This window comes from Cheilinus undulatus, linkage group 20 (assembly GCF_018320785.1).
Source record: "Cheilinus undulatus linkage group 20, ASM1832078v1, whole genome shotgun sequence".
In the NCBI taxonomy this organism is placed as follows: Eukaryota; Metazoa; Chordata; class Actinopteri; order Labriformes; family Labridae; genus Cheilinus; species Cheilinus undulatus.
This window is the reverse complement of record NC_054884.1, coordinates 2574990-2598005: the sequence shown is the minus strand read 5'-3', so window position 1 is coordinate 2598005 and position 23016 is coordinate 2574990. Positions and strand designations below refer to the sequence as shown.

General features: G+C 42.3%; 1 protein-coding gene across 4 annotated transcripts in view; it reads right to left on the bottom strand.

Moving 5' to 3' along the window:
* The window catches only part of LOC121528066 (myosin phosphatase Rho interacting protein), an 85902-nt gene that overhangs the window by 33950 nt on the left and 28936 nt on the right, over positions 1 to 23016 (bottom strand). For all 4 annotated transcript variants that reach the window (XM_041815195.1, XM_041815194.1, XM_041815196.1 and 1 more), the window contains exons 4-9: positions 11064 to 11215; positions 10889 to 10973; positions 10634 to 10805; positions 9970 to 10414; positions 5450 to 5576; positions 3125 to 3229 (exon numbers count right to left, since the gene is read on the bottom strand). In XM_041815195.1, the coding sequence (XP_041671129.1) occupies positions 3125 to 3229; positions 5450 to 5576; positions 9970 to 10414; positions 10634 to 10805; positions 10889 to 10973; positions 11064 to 11215 (1086 nt within the window). The remainder of the gene's footprint in view (positions 1 to 3124; positions 3230 to 5449; positions 5577 to 9969; positions 10415 to 10633; positions 10806 to 10888; positions 10974 to 11063; positions 11216 to 23016) is intronic.

The following is a 23016-nucleotide window of genomic DNA, read 5'->3' as shown; positions in this document are numbered from 1 at the left end:
GAATATGAAACACAGGAAAGGATCAACTTCTGCTGGCGCTCTGTGGATCCAGCTGAACCCAGTGATCAGTACCAAGGTGGAGGAAAACCACACACATGTGCACCGTGACCTCAGGAAGCAGTGGGAAAGAGTGAAACACTCCGACAGAAACGCTGACATTAAACATGGCACAGACGTGGAGCACAGCGGGGAAATCTGCACACAGACGGAGCAGAAGAAGGAGAATAACCTGGAGAGGAGAGGGAGAGGAGGGGGCTGTGCTGCCCCCTGCAGCTCGGAGGTTTATCCTACAACATCCACACCCTCACAACAACACCACAACGTCAAAGAAACATTAGGGAGAGGCATTTTTAGATGGAGAAAAGGCAGGGAGAAAAGCTGTTAAAGGGGCACTGCTAGACTCTTAGCTCAGCATATCTCTCTGTCATTATTATAACATATAAATATCAACAATCTTTCCCTTATTTTAATGTTTAAATATAAAACACACTGAGAAAAGTCTCCCTGTATGTAGGTGAGTAGATTTACAAAATGTCTGGAGAGGTTTCTTGATTTATTGTTTTTCCTGTAGCATGCATTAACGTCATCGGCCTCCACAGGGACGTCTGACGTTTAATTCTGCTGAATCTGTTACCTAACTGAACCGAGGCCGACAACACTCGCTGACCTCTCTAACAGCTGACGGCCCGACCCTGAACCCTGCAGCTCAGCACCACAGAAAAGGCTTTGTCTGCTAAACCCAACCAAACCAGTCTTTTTTTCTGTTTCATAACAATTAGAGCTCATTTTAACCCCGTCCATCTCTTAAGCTGAATCAGCTGCTAAATAATGCCGGTCTCCTCGCCCATCGATCTGTTTGCAGCTCTCATGAAGCTTCAGAAGCTCTGTGGGACAAACCAAACAGTCCGCTGTGACGGTTTAACCCTGGTCTCATGTTATCAGCACATTGATCACATTCTCTAGATTAAAGGGAACGGTTCTAAGATAAATAAAACCCTTCATCAGGTTAAGGATCCATACGTGTTCAGACTAAATGACAAGATTTCTTCATTACCAAATATTACTGCAAAGCTGCAAAATGTAGAACAAATCTATTACAGGCGACCCTTTGCGGTTAATTTCTCTAACTTCATCCTCTTTAATCTAACACAGTATGTTTGCTGCTTTTATAAAAACTGATAAAAAATAGGGGAACACATAATTGTAAAAATGTCAGTCACACTCCTGGGATATCAGCCTGTCCAGTTAGCAGTGCAACTGGGACAGACAACAGGTGGAGAGGAGAGGCAACTAGCAAGACAATCCTATAAACTAGGGGTGTCAAACTCAAGGCCCGGGGGCCAAATCCGGCCCGTGGTACAGTTATACCCGGCCCGCCAGCTTATGTCATATTTTTATTAAAACTGGTCCACTGGTTTGAGGTCTACAGATTTCCTCTGGTTTAAAAATTTAACTCTGACCCCTGTGTGATGAAGGCACTGATGCTATGGACTCGAGCACCTCTGGGACGTCATGTCTCGTGGAAGTCTTACACATTAATGAGCCTCATTCTGATTTGGAGGAACTTGACAGAAGTTGGATCAGCCTGTAATCTGATTTTTCCACTTTCATGTTTAGTATGATTCTGAATCCAGTCCTCCATGGGTTAAGGACTTTGTTTTCCATCGATTGTTCTTATGTTATTTTGTTCTGAGCGCATTCCACTATGTAATAAATCAAGATTTTCAACTGGAATATTTCATTCATCCAGATCTGGGATGTGGTATTTCAGTGTTCCCTTTTTACTTAAGCAGTGTATTTAATCTGGTTCTTGTTTTGTACAAACATTTGTTTTAAGTTTTAATTTACATATTTGACTCATTTCCTACATATTTTTGGTTATTGCCTTCTCCTTGTTATGTTTATCAATCTGTGATGTGTGTAAATGGAACAGCTGGCTCTGAAATCTCCTTCATGATTAAGAAACTCTAATTCATCTACTAATCAATTCATCAGTCTACCCACACATGTACAAATCCATCCATTCATCCAGCTATCATCCATCCATCATCATCCACTGTCCATCCATCCTCCATCATCCATCCATCCTTTATTCATCGATCATCCATCCATCCATCATCCATCCTTCCATCCATCCATGAATATACATCCATCCATCCATCATTCATCCACCCATCCACCATCCATCTATCCATCCTTCCATCCATCCATGAATATCCATTCATCAATCATCCATCCATCATTCATCCACCCACCCATCCATCCATCATCCATCTGTCCATCCATCCATCATCCATCTGTCCATCCATCTATCCATCCATCCATCCATCCATCCATCCATGAATATACATCCATCCTTCCATCATCCATCTGTCCATCCATCCACCCATCCATCCATCATCCATCTGTCCATCCATCTATCCATCCATCCATTCATCCATCCATCCATGAATATACATCCATCCTTCCATCATCCATCTGTCCATCCATCCATTATTCATCCACCCATCCATCATCCATCTATCCATCAATCCATCGATCCATCATCCGTCCATCCATCCATCTATCCATCCATCAATCCATCCATCTATCCATCATTCATTCATCTATCCATCCATCCATCCATCCATCCATCCATCCATCCGTCCATCCATCCATCTATCCATCCATCCATCTATCCATCATTCATTCATCTATCCATCCATCATCCATCCATCCATCCGTCCATCCGTCCATCCATCTATCCATCCATCTATCCATCATTCATTCATCTATCCATCCATCATCCATCCATCCATCCATCCATCCGTCCATCCGTCCATCCATCTATCCATCCATCTATCCATCATTCATTCATCTATCCATCCATCATCCATCCATCATCCATCCATCCATCCATCCATCCGTCCATCCGTCCATCCATCTATCCATCCATCTATCCATCATTCATTCATCTATCCATCCATCATCCATCCATCCATCATCCATCCATCCATCCATCCATCCATCCATCCCTCTGCCTGTTTAAACCTAAAGCTGATTTGACCATTTCTTATAAAAACATGTGGATGACTTGTGTTTAGCAGACAGGTGATGTTGTTGAGGTAAATTTTTTTCTACTCACCGTCATGACAGACTCTGTGGTCCTCCGGTCCAGGGACTTGGCTCTCCTCAGAGGAGGCAGTGTGGAGGGAAAATCCAGACCCTGACCCACATCATGCCGCTGGTCCTGATCAACAGAAAGACAAATGAAATTATATTAAAAGCCAAAATAAAATAAAAACATTAACTCTTTGTGCCTGTGAGAAAGTTCACCGGGGAAACTCACAGATACCAAACCTGACCACACATGGTTTATTATTTCATGAGTTTTGTTTATGGGATTAACATTAGGGCCTTTGTTTATTCCCACTGTGGCAGTGCACATTATCAATCAAACAGATAAAACAGCATTTAGAAATGCCTTTACTTGGGGTCAAGTGTACCAGGATCCAGGCTCAGGTCTCTTATGTGAAACCGCCCTTATTCTACTGATTTAGCAAAGGGATTTCACTTCAGTAGTTTTAACAAACAGGACATGTAACAGAGTTTGGGAGTGTTTTCTACGACAGAGTTCAGTAGATGAGGAGGAGAACTGTCCTGCAGCAGTTAAATTCAGAGTTAGGAGAGCATGCTACCTCCAGTAGATTCTGCTGAAGGCTTCCCCTTTAGGAAACTGTACTTTCACCAGGGATAATATAAAATGATGTTATGTGACAGAAACCGTGAGCAGTATCTAATAGTGTCTTCATTTTCCACAACCCAGACCCTGTTACATGTGGAGTTTTGTTCACCTGCAAGAGAAAGTCTAGTTGCTTTGAGACAATATCTATAAAATCCCTACCCAGCAGTTAATGTGCAAAAAAACGCGGTGTATTAACAAAGTTCTGAGAATAAATATTAGTAGAGACGGGGCTCAGTCTGGCAGACCAATCAGGTTATGTACAACCAGAAAGGGATTTAAGCAGATTATTGTCTGCTAAAAAAATCAGTATGAGGAAAAGAAGGACAAACAGGCATGAAAAATAAATATTTTCTTTAACATGGAATACAGGATAAGCACAGATGTTATTGATAGTAGAACCAGGGTTTGACGACCATCGTTACAGAACCTCAGCTGAAAATAAAACAACTTTTAGAACTCTGTTCATTAGTGTCACTTCTCTCTTATCAACCAATCAAAATCAAGAAGGGGCGGGACTTCTGATATCAGCTGGCTTGTTCTTTAAGGGAATCATTTTTTAAGTCTAATGGTGCCACTTGTTTCAGGCCATGATTCCTTGACATTAAAGCAATGATAAAAAAAGGTTCCTATGTGTTTACAGTATGAAGCACAATGCCAGTCCTCCCCTTTCTATCTGAATATAAACTAAATCTGCAGAGATGACCGAGATCTAAAACCCTGAATGAAGAGCAGCATGTAACTCAGAGTGTCAACATGTCCCTGAAATTGAGCTCAGAGCGTCGGCTGGGAAAGGGAAGTGTATCCATCAGGGGAATCCCACCGCAGAGAGGAAACTGGAAATGAACACAGCACACAGTGCTGACCCCTGACCCCCAACCAAAACAAAGACAGGACAGAAATGAGGGACAAGGGGGGCGAGGAGGGGACAAAGAAAAGAAAAGGCCTGCACTCGCACAGTTCAAATCTGACAGTATAACAATATTCATACGTTTGACACCACGGTAACAAAATAAAAGTCCTCAGCATTTAACACAGGGAATGTTTTTGCCTCCAACGTCCACCAAAACAAAGACAGGAGAAACAGATGACAAGGATGAGGGACGAGAAAGAGAAAAACCTGCACTTTCAGAGCCACATCTGCTAAAATTTAACAGTACTCATATATTTGATAGAGGAGGGACCAAAGTCCTGAGGGTCAAATGTTGGGCAGTTTCTTATTTACAATACACAACCAAAACAAAGACAGGACATAGAAACAAGGAGGGGGAGAAAGAGGAGAACAAAGTCCACATCTGCTAAAATTTAGAAATACTGAAAGGTTTGGAACCACAGCGACAGAAACAGAAGTCCATGGTGCCCAATCTGGGACAGTGTTTTGTCTCAGACCCTGAACCAGAACAAAGACAGAGAAACAAGGAGGGACAGGAGGGGGACAAGAAAGAGAACAATCCCACATCTCTAAAGCTCACTCCTGCCAAAACTTTATCAGGGTATGTTGGAAGCCAAGCAAAAAACAGAAGTCTTTGGTCCTCAAACCCAGGCAGTTTCTTGTTTTAATTTCCAGCATAGCAGGCCAAATCCTGCAGATTAAATAGCACACAAATGGAAACGCTGATGTTTTTGTGCAGTGTTGACAGTTTTCAGGAACTTCTGGTTAAAAAAAACTACCTCAGATCTGCAGCGTTTTTAAACTTTGGTAGTCGTCGGCAGTAAAGGTGGCGTTACCTCTCTGTGGAAGCGTCGGTGCTCGCTGCGGCCCTGTCTGGCCCCGCCCCTTTCTGACTCCTCCACCTCCATCTTCTCCTGATTCTCCAGCTCCAATGCCTCCAACTTCTCAATCACACCGGAGCGACTGAAAACAGAGAGAGAGAGATGTTAGTGAGATCTGTAGCTGCTTACCTATCATCTCTGGTCACTAAAACCTTCTTAAAGCTGAGCTGAGAGTTTGATCTACTAACATGGACTGTACATAAACATGGACGCGGTCTCAGTGAGGTTAAATATGGGTTTGTGGAGAGGATCATCAGTATTAAGAGTTGTCACTGATAAATTCCCACCATGGCAGATCTTCACTCTTTATCTTTACTAAAAGACCTTTGTTTAATCCATCCCATCAGTGCTTTATTATGATTTTATTTAAATGCTAATCTAATTATGACAACCTGACAAAGCTGACCCCCCTGGGATCTTTGGTGCCCCCTACACCAGCAGATCTGTTCAACAGGAAGTCGCCCAGGGTCCAGGATCCCTAGAGATGCTTCTGTATGGACAGCATCTATGGAACGACACAACAGCTAACTAAGAGGCTACGATTTATGGTTCCAGAGTTATCTAACCCTAGAAATGTTGGCCATGAGGCCCAGTTGTCTTGACCTTTGACCTCTAAAATGTAATCAGATCAAAAGCAAGGGATGCACATGAGCCCATGGCCTTCGCCCTTCACTTCTGAGCATCAAAATCTAATCCTGAGGTTTCATGTGTGCAAAGTTTGATGAAAATCCTTCAAAGTATCCTGAGCAGTGATTCTCAACGCGTGGCTCTAGAGCCACATGCGGCTCTTTCGTGATTATTAGTGGCTCTTTTATGTCTTGACTTTAAATATTATTCAGCCAGAAAACCTTAAAAAAGGGAAACTTTTTGCCCTTTTTTTCTGCAACTTTTCACTCATTAAAGCTACCTTATGCATTAAATACCCATTTTTTGCCCATTTTTTCCACTTTTATCCCATTTTTGCACTTTCTCACCATTTATTGCCGATTTCCCCCATCTAAGCTACCTTTTGACATTAAATACCCTTTTTTAAATATTTTTCTACCCATTTTTGCCACTTATAACCCATTTACCCTTTTCACCATTTTTTGCCCATGAAATACCCTTTTTTCTTACTTTTTTGCCCATTTTTGCCACTTTTTCTTGCCACTTTTCTCCATTTTTTGCCACTTTTTGTCCATTTCAGCTACCTCCAGCCATTAAATACCTATTTTTCCTTTTTTTTGGCCAATTTAGTCACATTTTTCCACTTTTATCCTATTTTTGCCCCTTCTCACAATTTCGTTGCCAATTTCCCCTATTTAAGCTGCCTTTAACCATTAAATACCCTTTTTCCCCTATTTTTCTACCCATTTGTGCCACTTTGATCCCATTTTTGCCCTTTTCACCATTTTTTGCCCATTCAAGCTATATTTTGCCATGAAATACCCTGTTCTTCTTACTTTTTTGCCCATTTATTTTATTACATTATTTTATTTACTTATTAATTTATTAAGCTCCCTTTGTCATTAAATACCCATTGTTTCATATTTTTTGGCCAATTTTTGCCACGTTTATCCAATTCTTACAATTTTTTGCCCATTTAAGCTACATTTTGCCACTAAATACCACTTGTTTCCTTTTTTCCCCCATTTTTTGCCACTCTATAATTTTTTTTTGTTCATTTTAGTCATTTTCACTCATTTTGCCACGTTTTTTCCCATTTTGAACCATTTTTTGACACCTGCAACTTATTTCTGTGACTTCTCACCCGTTTTTACTACTTTCAGACCTTTTCCACTTTTCTCCTGATTTTCACCCCTTTTCACCAATTTTTTGTTGCTTTTTGACCATTTTTGTCACCTTTGACTTATTTTTATCGCTTCTTTAACCTGTTTTTGCCACTTTTCTCCACTTAGATTGTGGCTCTTGCAAATGTTTTTTTCAACAGTTTGGTTGAGCAGGTTGAGTAACACTGATCTTGAGGTATGTTGGTGATAAGAACCTGGTCCTTACATACAGATGTATGGATGGACGACCCAGAAGCATGCAGCTGCTGACTCCTGCCGTCCTCAGCTTGAGGGCATAAAAACATTTTCCATATTGAATGAACATGAATGAGACTTCTCACAACCTAAGCAATCAGCCGTTTGACTTCATAGCTGAGGTTTAAAAAAAAAACAGGCAAAGAGCCAGACGGTACAACTGGAGGTATTTTTAAAGACATGTTTTCATGAGAAAGATTCAGCCAGCTCTACTGTCTACATGTAATTAAATTAAATGTCAACTGTATTTAAAGACATTTAATTTATGTGGGACAGCCTGAGGGAAATGAAGCACACTGAACCAGTTCATACGTGCAGGGATGCTCCTGACTTCATCTGTTAAACCAAATAAAAGTCTGGAGACTAAATCTGAAAGAAACAGAATCATCAGAATCATCAGAATAGCTTTAGCTGAACTATATCAAAGATGAATCTGAGCCTCGTCTCTCTGGTCCATTCACAGTGCCAGCTCTGAAACGTTCCCACACAGGAGGAAGACTCTTCATCACAGAGAGGAAGAGGGAATATTAGATTACCCTCTGTATACAGGCTGCCCTTATTTGGGGGCCACTCAGTCCCAGCTGTGGTCCTTAAAAGGGAATAAAAGAGAGAAGAGGAAGGCCGGTGTGAGGCCAAACGCCCACCGTAGGATGTAAAATACTGGACTGATGTCCCAGACAGGCTCCAGTTAAATTATATAGATCTACCAGGGACTCATTACAGACCGGACATTTAATGTCTTCTCCAAACTGACCCCCAGCTACACAAGTCTTTTCAGGAATGAGGAGCAGGGAAAAGTTGGAGCGCTGTACCTTTGTATTTGTATATTTGCTGCTTTTTTGAATTTGTGTTGAATAAAATCAAATTAAATGCATTAACAATAATAACGGCTACAATATTAAGAGGGTCCTCACACCGGTCGGTGCTCGGGCCCTAATTAGAGAGGACTGATATCAGAGGTCCCTGTACCTTCTCTGGTTCCAACAAAAGCTCACACATCATCTCTGTGGCTCCCTAACCATGGCTTGGTATTCTGACATGCCAATAAGAATGAATGGGGAATAATTAGCCGTGTGCTAAGAGGCCAGCAGTACTGCTTTAACAGCTTTTCTCCCTTATTCTGTCCTCTCCCTCATTCTAAACCTGCTTTTAAAGGGCAGATTGATACACTATTTAGACAAGACATCTAGTAGGAATTAAGAAGAATGGAACAAACACTGCAGGGCAAGGATGGCCTAGCCAAAAGCAGAGGATGGAATGTTTTAGAAGCTTTAAAGGATGTTACTTAACAGGCAAGGATGGAATCAAAGGCACAGCCTCTGTATTAGTCTGAGCTGTCAGATATCAAACTGGTTTTCAGGTGCGCCCACTGAAAGCATCAAGGAGTACCGCCTGTACGGATCAGAATGACCAAACTGGAAATAAATTCATGTCAATGCATTGTCTCAACAGTGTGTAAATACTACGGGGTCTACAGGGAGGCCAAACGTGACAAAAAGCCTTCTACTGAAATAAAAGGAAGCATTAAAGTGCTCCAGTATACAGAGGGAGGGTCTCTACAATGTTCATAAGGTCATTCATGGACACTCCTCTTCCTCTCACGCCCGTCATAGAGGGAGGCCTTGAACCAGCAGGAAACTGGCTGTGGGAGGAAAACGATGACCCCCCACACCCTCCACCTTACCAATTCTGTGTGTATGACCTTTGACCTTTTCCCTTACAGCAGCAGATCACATAATGGAAAATTTAAAGGCCGTGTGTTTATCCAGTGTGAGCTTACAGAGAGAGGGAGAGAGCTGATAAAGAAGAGATGTGACGGGAGGAGAGGAGGGGATTCTCAGAAAATCACGTCAGATGGATAAATTTATCTCGATCCACCAAACACAGACGTTCCTCCTCCCTTCTTTTGAAACCACAGAGTAACAAGAGCGTAAATGTGGACATCAAAGATCTGAAAATGTGTGCGTCACTGCACTCTGTGGGTGTAGATGTCTTTAAAAGGAGAGGCTAGAAGCTCAACACATTCACAATATTCAGGAAAAACACTGGCACAGATCAGATCAGAAAGGGCGTTCTCCCATCAGGGACCCAGGCGTGACCAGGGTATAGCTGACACTGAAGTCCAGATTGTTTAAAGACCATAGAGTACCATACTGAGGCTCTATGTCTGGGCAGAGAGCAGAAGGGAGAGACTGATGTCTCCTTGTCCCTAAAATTTTTCTCTTTATGTCTCATGTGGTCTTATTTTCCTCTTTTGTGCCCACTGACCTGCCATGACTGTAAAGCGGTTTATATAACTAACCATAGAGGAAATTCACAGCAGTTGTCATAAAACCCGGGATGGTTTAACCACAAAACTCCTTGGAGAGATCATATATCTCACCTGGTCTGAGGCTGAACACCTGAGGACCACCAGTAGGGGCAATATGAAAAAACAGGACTCAGACTGACCTCCTCTCGGGGCTGAGCACCGCCTCCCTCTCCGTCCTGTCGGGGCTCCTGTATCGGCTCCTCTTCTCTGCCTTTCTGGCCTCGGCCTCCAGCCTCCTGGACCGCGGCGTGTCGTGGTGGCTGTGAGAGTGCCCTGCCCTCTGGTGGGTGGGGTGGCTGTCCGTGCTGGTCACCGTGCTGCCGCTGGCATCCGAGTCCAGAGAGCTGACCGAACCGCTGATGTGGGAGCCGTTGGAGAGCAGGGAGCTGCCTGAGGGGAAGGGGTCGCTGGGAGCCGGGGAGAGGCAGCGGGGTACACCCCCCAGGCTGGAGCAGGAGCCCGTTGGGGAGAGAGGGTCGTTGGGGGGCTGAGGGGCGGAGCCATGCAGCACCAGGCTGCCTCGGTCCACCTCATCACCATTGACTGAGCCAGCATCAGAACCTGGAGCTGCAGACGCTCCGTCACCTATAACGACAGGAGGATGTTGACACCTTTACATCGTTGAACAGATAAATTAATAAATAAACATTTCTGGAAAGCCCCTTTTTTTAACAATAACTTAAAAATTAACCTTAAAAATCTGAATGAAAAAAAAAACATGGTGATAAAATCAGGCTTAAAGTGCACACTTTAGAAGCCCCCACAACCGGATAACCCCCTGGTTCCTGTGGCAGTCCTCCTCACCTGCAGGGGGCAGCGGTGATCCAGGGGGAAGGTCTGCAGCAACCCACACGGCGGCCCCCTCGGCCTCCCTCTGGTTCAGCTCCTCCTGCCAGATGATGGAGCTGGAGTCTGGAACCTTCTCAGCCTCTGGGATACCTGAACCTGTCACCGCCACCTTTGCTGGACCGGGCTCCTGAAAGAGGTCACATGATCCGTCAGAGCGAATGAGAAGACGAACATTAAACCTGAAGGTGTGGTATGTGACACAGGGGTTACCTGGGAGGTGGTGGGCTCCACCTTACGTTTCTTCTTCTGGTTCTGTTTGTTGGTGCGGGGGTACACCACCAGCTGGTCGCTCCACCTGCAGACACAGGCGGTTTCATTTGAACGTCTTTAACCCGTGGTTTACGTTAACCTCCATCATGATGAACCAATGAGAGGACAGACTCACCCATTGATGATCTCCTTGTTCTCTCCTCTGATGAAGTACTCCTGATCAGGCGTGATGATGCACAGAGAGTTCTTCTGACCCGTCTTCGGCTCTGCGTCGATGACATCCGTGCAGAGGTTCATGTTCACCGTGCCCTGAGGGAGCGTACTAGGCTAAAGGAGACACAAGACATGAGTCAGCATCTGAGACATGAACCCGCATCTGAATCACGAGTCAGCATCTGAATCACGAGTCAGCATCTGAATGACGAGTCAGCATCTGAGACATGAAACCACATCTGAATCACGAGTCAGCATCTGAGACATGAACCCGCATCTGAATCATGAGTCAGCTTCTGAGACATGAACCCGCTTCTGAATCACGAGTCAGCATCTGAGACATGAACCCGCATCTGAATCCCAAGTCAGCATCTGAATAACGAGTCAGCATATGAACCACGAGTCAGCATCTGAATCATCAGTCAGCATCTGCATGATGAGTCAGCATCTGAATCGCGAGTCAGCATCTGAATCGCGAGTCAGCATCTGAATCGCGAGTCAGCATCTGAATCACGAGTCAGCATCTGATCGTGAGTCAGCATCTGAATCTTGAGTCAGCATCTGAATCGTGAGTCAGCATCTGATCGTGAGTCAGCATCTGATCGTGAGTCAGCATCTGAATCGTGAGTCAGCATCTGATCGTGAGTCAGCATATGAATCGTGAGTCAGCATATGAATCGTGAGTCAGCATATGAATCGTGAGTCAGCATCTGAATCGTGAGTCAGCATCTGATCGTGAGTCAGCCTCTGAATCGTGAGCCAGCATCTGAATCACGGGTCACTTTAGTGATTTATATTCTGTCTACTTTTGTACACCTTTACTGATAAAACAGAGCAAACCTTGTTCAGCATGGGTTGTTTATCAGCTGAGTTTGTTTATGTAGCAGGAAAAATTAAACTCATTAACTGTGTGAAAAAACCTATTGTTTTGTTTGAGGCCTGGTTGCCCAGCCATACTAACACCTGTAAATCAACAGAAACCTGCTCATGTGTCTGATGTGAGATAGTTAACAGTCAGACAGAAACCCCCTAAACTTCCTCCTCTGGATCCCTCTGCTATCAGACTCGGCTGGACTCCAGTGCCTGGCTCTGGATCCTTTTCTCCGTTATCAGGTCTGACTCAGCTGAACTCAGTTCGGCTTGGCTCGGCTGGACTCGGCGATGCAGGCCTCAGATGTGAAGCAGGTGCTGGCTCTGCGTCCAGCTCCTTTTAAGGCCAATGAGCACAGATCCAGCTTTATTAAGATCGGCCTGTAAACCCCCGCAGGCTGCCAAATAAGGCAATTACAGCACGCCGCACTTCAGGACTCAGACGCTGTGCAAGAATTTCCTCCAGTACAAAGAAAGAAACAATCAGGGCTGAGAGAAAGGAGCTAGGAGGCTGCTTCAACGGGACAAAAGGAAAATACCGGATCAAATCTACACTTCTAAAGACTCAAATTCACTGATTTCTCTGATGTGTTTAAAAACATGTCTTTTAAATTCATTTAGTAATATTTCCCATTGTTGTTAGTCAGTACGGTTCGCCATGATACCAGGATAGAAAACTTCAGTTTGATAGAAGAAAGACTCAATGTCAATGTCTGACGCCATAGCTGGCAAAAAGAAGTCAATACTGGGTAATTTATTTATTTTAAAACATTGTATTTGGGGCTTTCTGCTTTTATTCTGAAAGGACAGCTGAAGAGAGACAGGAAACATGGCGACTCTAAGCCTGAATCAGTCAGTCCGTGTACTTTCAGACAGTTCCTGGTTGGAATGAGCCTCAAAAATCTAAAGACGCTCTTTTCACGCTCAATTATTATCTGTTCTTCCTTTACAATCACAAAAAAACTGAAAAATGGGTGTAAGTTTTTTGTTTTCTTGTCTGGATGAAGACTTGAAGAACAGGAAAACATGTGACCCAATGGGAAAGGGAAACATTTCAAATTAAAAGTCTCCATGTCAAAATAAAAGCCAACACATTTTCCTCTATACAATGTATCACAAATGTAAATGCACTGGTGAATTAATACTCTGTATTATTATTAGTTTATTTGTTTGTTTGTTGGTACATGTAATTACAAATAAACCTTTCCACCAAACAACAAAATCATGAATTGACTCGTGCTGCATATAAGAAAATAAACCTGCAGTAGTTTGGGCGTATTTTGTGATATAAATTTATTTCTTCTGTTAACACGATTTTCCATTTATTCATGTTCCACTGAGATCATTTAAAATGCATTTTTTTATGTTTTACTGCATTATCAAATAGGCTGAATTTTAATACTATGTAGGCTTTTATTATGACATGGCTTTTATTTTGAAATTTCCCACATTGCACATTTTTCTGTTCCCCCCCAGAAACCCCAAGTCTGGAAAATGGCTGTTTTTCCTTTCGTTTGAATAAACAGAACAATAAGAGTTTCTCCAGATTACTGAGGCTCGTTTAGACCAGAAAATGGACCACAATCTGCTGAGGACTGAGGTCTCTGTGTGTGGGTGTCTGCTCTACCAACTGAGCTATACCGGCATCCAATTTATTATTTTACTCAACAAAAACTGCACGAAAGCATTGGCAATGTTTTTCCCCAACTGACTCAGTGAGTAGGAGCTGTTGGGTTTAAAAATAAGACTGTAGATGTGCAGTTCTTTAAAGCGTCAGTTCTTTTTGGTTCCATCAACCACAGAAATGAAAGAGATTGGTTCCTTGGCAGCTGTGTTCATCAAATCATGATGTCCAAACTGGAGAAGTCTAGGCTGAATACAAACTATTACAAAAATCATCACTGATAAATTTATTTAGTTTTGTTTCAACTGAATAATTTTCCTGAAACATATCAACAGTAAAGGACTAATCATTTTCCTCTTAAACATTAACTGTCCAGAAGTGCTTTATGATTTCAGCTAGCTTGAAGGACTTCAGCCTCCACACATCAGCTGTGATCTCACCTCTGGGTCACCTGCTTCAACCCACAGCGCTCTGTAAAGCCTATTTCAGACTTGAAGCATGTTGACAACGACGCGGCTTATTTTCAGTTTTCAGTGTTAACAAGTAAGGCCTTTCAGACCGCCTGCATGTACGCCACGTCTCATCTGCCTGATAGGCTCAGGCGCTAGAGAGTCCAGGTCTCTTAATTTCCCTGGCAGTTATGGACCAGACAGGAAGATGGTAAATGGAAAGTTATATTTACCCTTGTGTAGCACACGCACATCCATGTAGGTGTAATATGTTTATAATGAGCTTCTTCATGACCCTGATGAAGACTACAGGCTTAGATGTGCCTGTTTAATGAACCTTTACTTTGGTGAAGCTTCTGTCTCAGCATCAGTAGAAGAGAAGAATTTTAAACCGATCGGTGTGTTCAAACCTGAAAAATATTGGTTCTGAACCTGAAAAGTTGGTTCTCAGCTGGAACCAAAAATAGCTGGTTCTTTCTTGGGAACCATGACATCATCAGTGGGCGTGTCTCATTCTAGGTTGTGAAGATGAGCAGAAAACGGAGTAAAAGTGGTCTGCTGGGGAGATAAAAGTGTTTGGTTGTAATCTGACAGAATTCCAGGTGAAGCTGGAGAGTAGAACAAGGAAGAGCAAGTTAAATGGCGAACTTGTGGAAGAGATGGCGAAGGCTGGGTTCACCTGGACACCACACTAAATAACTAATAACTTAAGAAACTGAAGAGGGAGTCCCGGGACAGCTTGGGCGAAAGTGGAGCTGGACGTGGAGATACACGTCCGTCATTTCCGCCACTTTAGTTCCTCTTAGACTGGTGTGAACGCGGGCTGGTTTACTAGAAAGCACCAAGGTTCTGAGACTCAAGAACCAGAACCGGAACCAGAACCATGTCTGCCTGAACTGTCAAACCATGGTTCTGTTTTCATTCATGAGTTTAAACCTTAACTATACAGTTCTCTGTTCACCATTTCACTGTGAAACATGGTGGTGATGTGATATATTAAGTTCAGGGTAGAGCTGCGCTTAATTAACCAGACTAATTAAGACGTGGAGAGCGGCTGTGCTTCAGTAATGAGGCCTTCAGGGCTGAGCTGTTCTCTGGACACACAAACGTCTCAGAGAGGACAGCGCTCAGCTGGAGTCATGCTTCTTTTACTGCCCAGGACAAACATTTCATCGTAGCAGCTTCCTGCTCCAGAATAGAGAAACAGAGAGTTTACTGATGTGAAAATGATTAACATTTTCATGGTAGGAAAATCAGAGCCAAGTATGCCATGAGAACACATGTGTAGTTTTATTTCCCTTTAAATGAGCGCTTTCTAAAGGAGGTCCTGAAGTGATGACAGGGGGCTCAGAGAGGCCCACATCCTCCCTGTGTGAGAGCGGTTTTCTGTGTGTGTTCATGTGTTGATTAGGGCTCAACAGCCTGGAAATCATTGAGGCTGATTCTAAGCATTTGGCTAATTGCCTGCAGCTCATTTTACTAATAATGTATTAATCAAAACGAGCCATGTGCCATTTCTTGTGTCAGAAGAGCCCCAGATGAACTGGTTTAGTCCACATCTCCTGAGAGACGCCCAAATCCACATGACTCCCACTTCAGATGCACCCCTTTCTCGACACCAATCAAACCAACCAGACTCTGGGCTCAGGTTCAATCTGATCCAACCTCCGGTCCCTGATGTCAAAATAAAAAAAGAAGAGCCAAAGACGCCAACATCATCATGATTTACTCTCTCTAGTAAGAGCTAAAGCCTTGAGAGGTGCAAACTTCCTCAAAACCTTTCCCCGTCACAGCGATCACCCTCTCGCAGTGAGTTTAGCGTCTGTTTGTTGCTAGGTGGAGTCCAGCTGATCCTGTACCCGTCCTCAGAGAATAAAAGCCTCTTGTTGCTGAGAAACGTTCCTGCTGCTGGCACCAACACAAAGGAGAACGTTCTGCCAAGGCTGCCATTCAAACGACCAGGATTGTTGTGGGTTTGATTTCTACACCACTGGGCCAGTTCCATATCCTCCTATTGTCCGTGCCCTCTGAGGGTCGCTTATTTTTAGCTCTGCAGAGAGATATTATTAAAACCAAGCCCTTTCTCATACACTGTCACTGCAGCAAAAACACAGCCAAACAACAACTAGACATCCTCCAGGAGGGGCAGAACGTTTAGACCCCAACACAGGGATGTGTCTCGGAGGTCATTAAAGTCTGGATGTTCTCCTCGGAGCCTGTGCCCCGTGGTTAAACCAGTAAAGACAGCGTGAAGGACTAACAGAGTGAAGCAGAGCCACTCCATAAAGAATCATAAATCCTGCAGGAGTCTTTAACAGGCCGAGCCAACGAGAGCCCGCCCTGCAGCTCTGCAGAGGAGAGACCGCTGTTTTATACGCTGCACGTTCCTCCTCACGGCTCGGCCCCACTACTCTGACTCCAAGCAGCACAGAGACTCGGCTCTGCCCACGTCTGAGGAGTCCTTCCACTAACAAACTCCAGAAGGTCTATTCACAAAAACAAAAAGTCACCGTTGTCTTAAATGCAGGATCATGATACAATGAAGGAGAGGTGCTGAGCTATCCCAGAATCCTTCACAAGTAGCAGAGAAAACTAGGGACTCAGAGGGGTCATTATATTTCATTTAAGTCTGTTTTATCCAAAACAGTGGATCGAACTTTACCCTCCTCAAATTTACTACCCTCAGGACCCTTTAACAATCTCAGACCTGCTCAACTCTACCAAACATTCAATCATTTTCAGAATGTAACCCTTTAAATGCCAGTTTGATTATTTGAAATATTTTATTTTTTACTAAAACACAGAAAAAGTGAATTATTTTCCATACAATAAATAGTAGAAAGATGGGGCTTTGGTGCTGATGAGAGTCAAAGATCAGCAACAAGACTGATTTCATTGCATTTGTATTTTTCATGTTGTGCCAGCTGTAACATTAGGGCACCCTCTGGACACCTTGGAGGAAAAAATGTACATGTACAAAAAAAAACTGCTATTAAATCAGCATACAGCAGTATTTTTTTCTACTTTTTTTTTCATAAATCTCTTAAACAACTCCAGACTTTTCAAGATTTTAACCCTTTTAATGCCATTTTGATTATTTGAAATACTTCATTTTTTACAGCAAAAAAGTGCAAAAAGTGAATTATTTTCCATATAATAAATAACAGGAAGATGGGGCTTTGGGGGTGATAAGAGTCTTGGATGGGTCAAAGATTAGCGACAAGATTGATTTCACTGCATCAATATTTTTACATTAATGCCAGAAATACCCTCCTGACATCTTTGAAGCAAAAATGCCCCCATTTAAATCAGGTTTTTTAATCTCACTGTCATTGCAGGATAAAATCATACATTCTCTAATGTCAGCATTTCAATGTGAAGAAGTCTAGTGAAATTTGACATTTTTACCGTATTCCACCAGATTCAACCGTTTACTCATTGTAGGACCATTCCTGAAATTCTTGCATTTTTGCCCGTTATATTATGGAGAGTTTTGTGTAAGTTTAAAAGGGTTAAAATTCTGAGAATTATTGAATATTTGGTCGTTTTGAGCAACTCTGGAGTTGTTAAAGAGATTTATGAAAAAAAGTAGAAACAATATTGATGTATGCTGATTTAAAAGCAGTTTTTTATACATGAACATTTTTGGCCTCAAAGGTGTCCAGCGGGTACAAAATACATTGAAAGAGTATGAATGACATTTAAGAGTAAAACATGTTGGGTTTCAAAAATTTAACTGGAAAGAAAAGTTCCTGTAAAAATTCATGCCACAAGCTGTAAAATTGACAAAATGATCACAAATTTAAAAAAGAAAACTTGAGAAAAATGGCCAAAAATGCCCAAGGAGGGCACAAGGGTTAAACTTGACACACTCATGGTCAGAAAGTAGGCAAGAAAGCGAGACAACACACAAAAATGACATTAAAATTGTAGAAGAACCATGAGATATATACAAGTTTGTGCTTTACATCAATGCCATGTGAAATTTGACTTATTCACATGAACAACTAAAGGAACCAGTGTTCCCATCACTAAGAGTGAGACTGGAGAGAAATAAATGTGAAAAACAGAGCCATGCTCTCTTCTTACTGGAAATACTACACTGTTGGTTTACAGGGCAGTCTTCATCGTGTGCCAGGGTGTGTTGTGTCTACACCAGTGGTTTTCAAACTTTTTCGGCCCAAGGCACACCAAAAATCAGGCCAAAGTCTCGAGGCACACTTTTTCCACGCCCCTGCAAATTAGCCTCTCTAGCACGTTACATTGTCTCCTGACAGCATAAAACACAGGTGACCGTCAGTGACAAAATCAGGTCTGTTACACTGATTCCTAGCATGCAGCACAACGGCATTTAGTGTTTCCCCAGTCACTCTGTTCATCCCCTGTTGCCCTGTTCATATTTTCCTCTCTGATGCTCTTCTGACATGGGTCAGAGACAAGAAAGGGAGATGACAAGATACCAGCAGTGTCCTACAGAAGGATTTTCTTCCACTTTCCTCACACACAGAGCTTATTGGCTTATTTTGCAAAGTGGAGATGGTGGTGCATGAACAATATCCTTGTCCATTTAAGAAATGTTGTGGTCTGATTTGTGTTTAAACAAAGACAGCAGCTCTTAAGCATCATAGTGCACATCACTGTACTTTCACAGTAAAAGCACTAGATGTCCTATTTTTACATGTGGAAAATGGAAAATTACCATGGCAAGAGAGTTCAATATTTAACAGATAACAGATTTAACAGATGGACAGCAAGCATTCAATGCTGCACAATGCAGTGTTAATTTTGGCAGCTATTTTTAATTTTAGTCTTAGTTTTAGTCTTTAAATGAAATGCATTTTAGTCTTAGTCACATTTTAGTCATTTCTTCCTTTTTTCGTTTTAATCCATAGAAAGTCCTCACATTTTAGTCTTTACTTTTAGTCCAAGCATTTATTTTCTTGCCTATGGCTGGCCACACAATAGACGATTTTTAAATCTGCAACGATTTTAAAACTATGGGAGACCACAGACTTCAGGACAATTTCCAAAGATTTTTCTTCTTTAATCCTCTGAACGCACACACTAGACGACTCAGCCAGACTGTCAGATCACTGGAGACCACACACCTGCTGACCTGCCTACGACCTCGTGTGATCACATGATGTCAGAAAAAAAAAAAAAAAAACATGGATGTCTGTCGATACCGCCTTGCTGTCTCTCCACAACAGGCTGTCCTGGCATGTGTTACAGGTGAAGCAAAAATCATAATACAAGGGAAAGACTCGGGATGAAATCATGGCTGAAATTAAGTTAAAGTTCATGGTTGTGAGTGGTGAAAGTACGTATGATCTGGCTGTGACGCTACCCCGTCAGCTCGCTCTCACTGGTTGTTGTGGGTACTCTGTCAAACATATCAAACATGTCTGATATTTACGATTCAGGGTCTGGGAGGCTACGACCCGATTTGGAGCAGTAAAACAATCGTGTCGACACCACACATGCAGTCTACTCAGACAAACAGTCATTTGCGACGAGGCTCCTCTCGATAGTCGGGGGAAGCAAGTCTTGCCCCAAATTGGGCTTAAAATCCTGTAGTGTGTGGCCGGCCTAAATCTGGTACCAAATCATGGTAGTGTGTTCTCTGCTAAACCTGGGGTCCCTGCTTTCTACAGCTGAGAGGAAGAATAGATACAGATGTTTTTTTTTTGACAGATTTATCCACAGTGGAAAAATTCACTGATTTTGAATGTCCAACAAAAACTTCATTACATTTTAGTCTAGTTTTAGTCATCTTGACAAAAGCTAAATGTAGTTTTTGTCCGTTTAAGTCATCACAGATCTATTTTTGTTAGTCTTAGTCTAGTTTTTGTCATGGAAAAAAGGCTGTTGACGAACACTTTTAGTCATAGTTATAGCCGACAAAATTAACACTGGCATGATGCAATGCTGCGAAATTCAGCACTGATGCCTGAATTTAGCTCAGATATGGGGAATTATCTATTTAGTTGTTGTGTAGCTGAAATTTGTAAATTTCCACAGCACACCTTGGCTTGCCTCAAAGCACACAAGTGTTGCCACACCACTTGAGAACCGCTGGTCTACACAACCAAACCAGTTTGGACGAAGGCATCCCAAAACATCTGCCAATCCTTGTTAGGAGCAGGGCTGAACGATCTGGGAAAATAATCTAAAAGCAATTTTTTACCCAATATTTCAATTGCGATCAACAGTTCCTCATCTCATGCATTTTCCAAGAAAAACAAGCAATAATTCATTCTATATTATGACCAACACAATATTAAGATTGAACTAGAGCTGAACAATTTTGAAAAAATAACTTTTTGTGACCATTTTGACTCATTTTGCAAATTTGATATGTGCTGTTGTATTAAAAGGAGTCATATTTGTTACATAATTCTGATATTTAATAAGAAAAACATTAAAAAAATTAAGAAAACAGGGTTTTTTTGTACAATATTCTTAAAATATGGCACTGGAATGATTACATTATATGTAATGCATAAACTGGTATTTTGACACAAATTTCAGGTCAAAGAAGTATTGCACCTCCTGCGATTTGAAGATTGCAGCAGGGCACACTGTGATTTAATCTAATTTGCGATTAATTACCCAGCTTTAGTCATAATTCATAAAGAGGGTGTCTGAACACTCTAATCTGTCCTGGGGATTTAAATCATTGCTAATGCAACCTATAAACAGGTTCTCAAAGACAGCCCATCCTATATTTTCAGGCTTTAACTGAAGTTTTCTGATTGTGGTTTCAGTATCAGAATAAATGTGTAAATCAGAGTGAATGATGAGTGTCAAAGCTATATTTACTCCAAACTCTCCTAATATGTGGTACAGCAGCAGCTCTGAAATCACTGCTTCCCTCCTGAACCTCCTCCTCCTCATCCTTCTCCTCTCCAGGCGTGTTCTCATGGTCATTGACCTCTGACCTTGGAAACTTTCATGGTGGTCTCCTTCCTCCTCCGTCCCTGTGGAAGAATCTGTTTCCCTGACAGTCTGGGTATGTATCTCTTTATCTAAATTTGATTACTCCTTCATGTAACAGTGGCGTCCTCCTCTGCGCTGCATTAGCAGCATCAGCAGAGCGGGGTGCAGGAATGTCTGGGTCTGGGGCATATCTGACGTTTCCTCTGTGGTTTTTAGACGCTGCAGCTCGCTCACTTTCTCTCAGAGCTCGCTGCAGTTCACCAAATAAGGGCATCAGAGGAGGAATGCAGCTTTACATGGGAGAGCATCTTTGCCTCTGCTCCTGGGGAAAATAGTTCAGCTTTTAGAGGCCGTGGCTTCAGATAGCACCCTGCTGTCTGCTGGGGGAAAATAGACCATGATGTCATGGCTCTCTGGACCGTTTTCACCAAGAATCAGATGTTTGGAGCATCAATAAGACAGGAAACCAGCCACTTTTAGCTCAGTAATCCTTAACACAGAGTACAGATAGGAGCAGGCAGATACTACAGTTAATCCTCCTAACTTCTGGTTCTGAGACTCACTACACAAAAACGATCAATGAGTACATTCAAACAGAATAACATGTTATTGCATAATGGATCTACTACAGTTTTACTTGGCAGAGAAGGCTCTGCTTAAAAGATGCTCCCTGGGTTAGTCATGCAGCATGCTTTGACTTTCAGGGCTCATATAGACAGATGCATTCATGACAGTGGACACTGAAAAGAACGAAATTATTTCAGAAGCAATTCATCCATACTAGCATGAATCTGAATTAGGGCTGGGAAATTAATCGCAAATTAGATTAAATCGCAATATGGCCTGCTGCAATTTACAAACCGCAGAGGTTGCAATATTTCTTAAACTTGAAATATGTCAAAACAGTAGTTTAATGCATTCATGTGTTTTTTGCAGCAGCTTTACAAGCTTTACCTCCTCCACCCCAGCTGCCTCCTTTATAGCTTAAAGCTTGTTGCATCCTCATATTCAGATTCATGCTGCTATGGATTAAATGTTTCGAAATAGTTTCATTATTTTCAATACACACTGTCATTTATGTGTCGATCCATACGGGGGTTTTCTAGCCATGCACTCTTTGCAAAGTCAAAGCAGCTGCTTGATAAACTCAGGTCACGGCAACGTTTTCAAAACGATATCCGTTCATATGAGACTGCGGAAACACCAAAAACGTGGTTTACATGCCAGGCCAATAGATGGCGGTGTGATTTTCGTGCCTGCACTAGATTCTGACTCAACCTATATGCCATCGAAGGGCGTATGGGTCGAGTCAAAAGGCATGAAATACATCTCCGCCGATCCAAGTGATGGTGAGGTAAATCAACACCAAGTTCAGTTAAATTCAACAGAGTGAGGAGCACGAACAGTACGCTGGTGTTGGCCATCTTTGTTTTGGGCTTCCCGTCCGTGCATGTGTTATAAGCCTACTCGCTTGTGGATGTTTACTACAGCCGCAGTGTGCATGTTCGTTTTCAGAAAGTGCCGTTTTCCCTGTTTACACGGGGACGTTTTAAAAACTTCCACTCTGGAGCCTGTTTCCAAAAAGTTCCATTTTCAGGCACCAAAACGCCGCCGCCGTGTAAACGAACAGCCAAAACACTACAAAACTTTTGTGTTTTCACTCGAAAACGTTGTCGTGTAAATGGGACATAAGAAAAAACATACATAAAACACAAAAAGAAAAATTTCTGTAAACCATTCTAAGAAATTTACACTTGAATGTTTTCATATTATGCATAAAATCTTTGCTGCTGCAAAAATGAATATATTAAACTGGTATTTTGACACATTTAAGTTAAAGCAATATTGCACCTCCTGCAATTCTTAAATTGCAGCAGGCTATATTGTGATTTTATATCATCTGCGATTAATTGCCCGGCTCTAACAGGGGTAAGTACTCGAGCATTCGAATCCTGAAATTACTGTCAAATCATCCCAAGTGCATGCAAGAGTGAATTAATCTACAGCCACATTATCTAGGTGTGATAATCAGA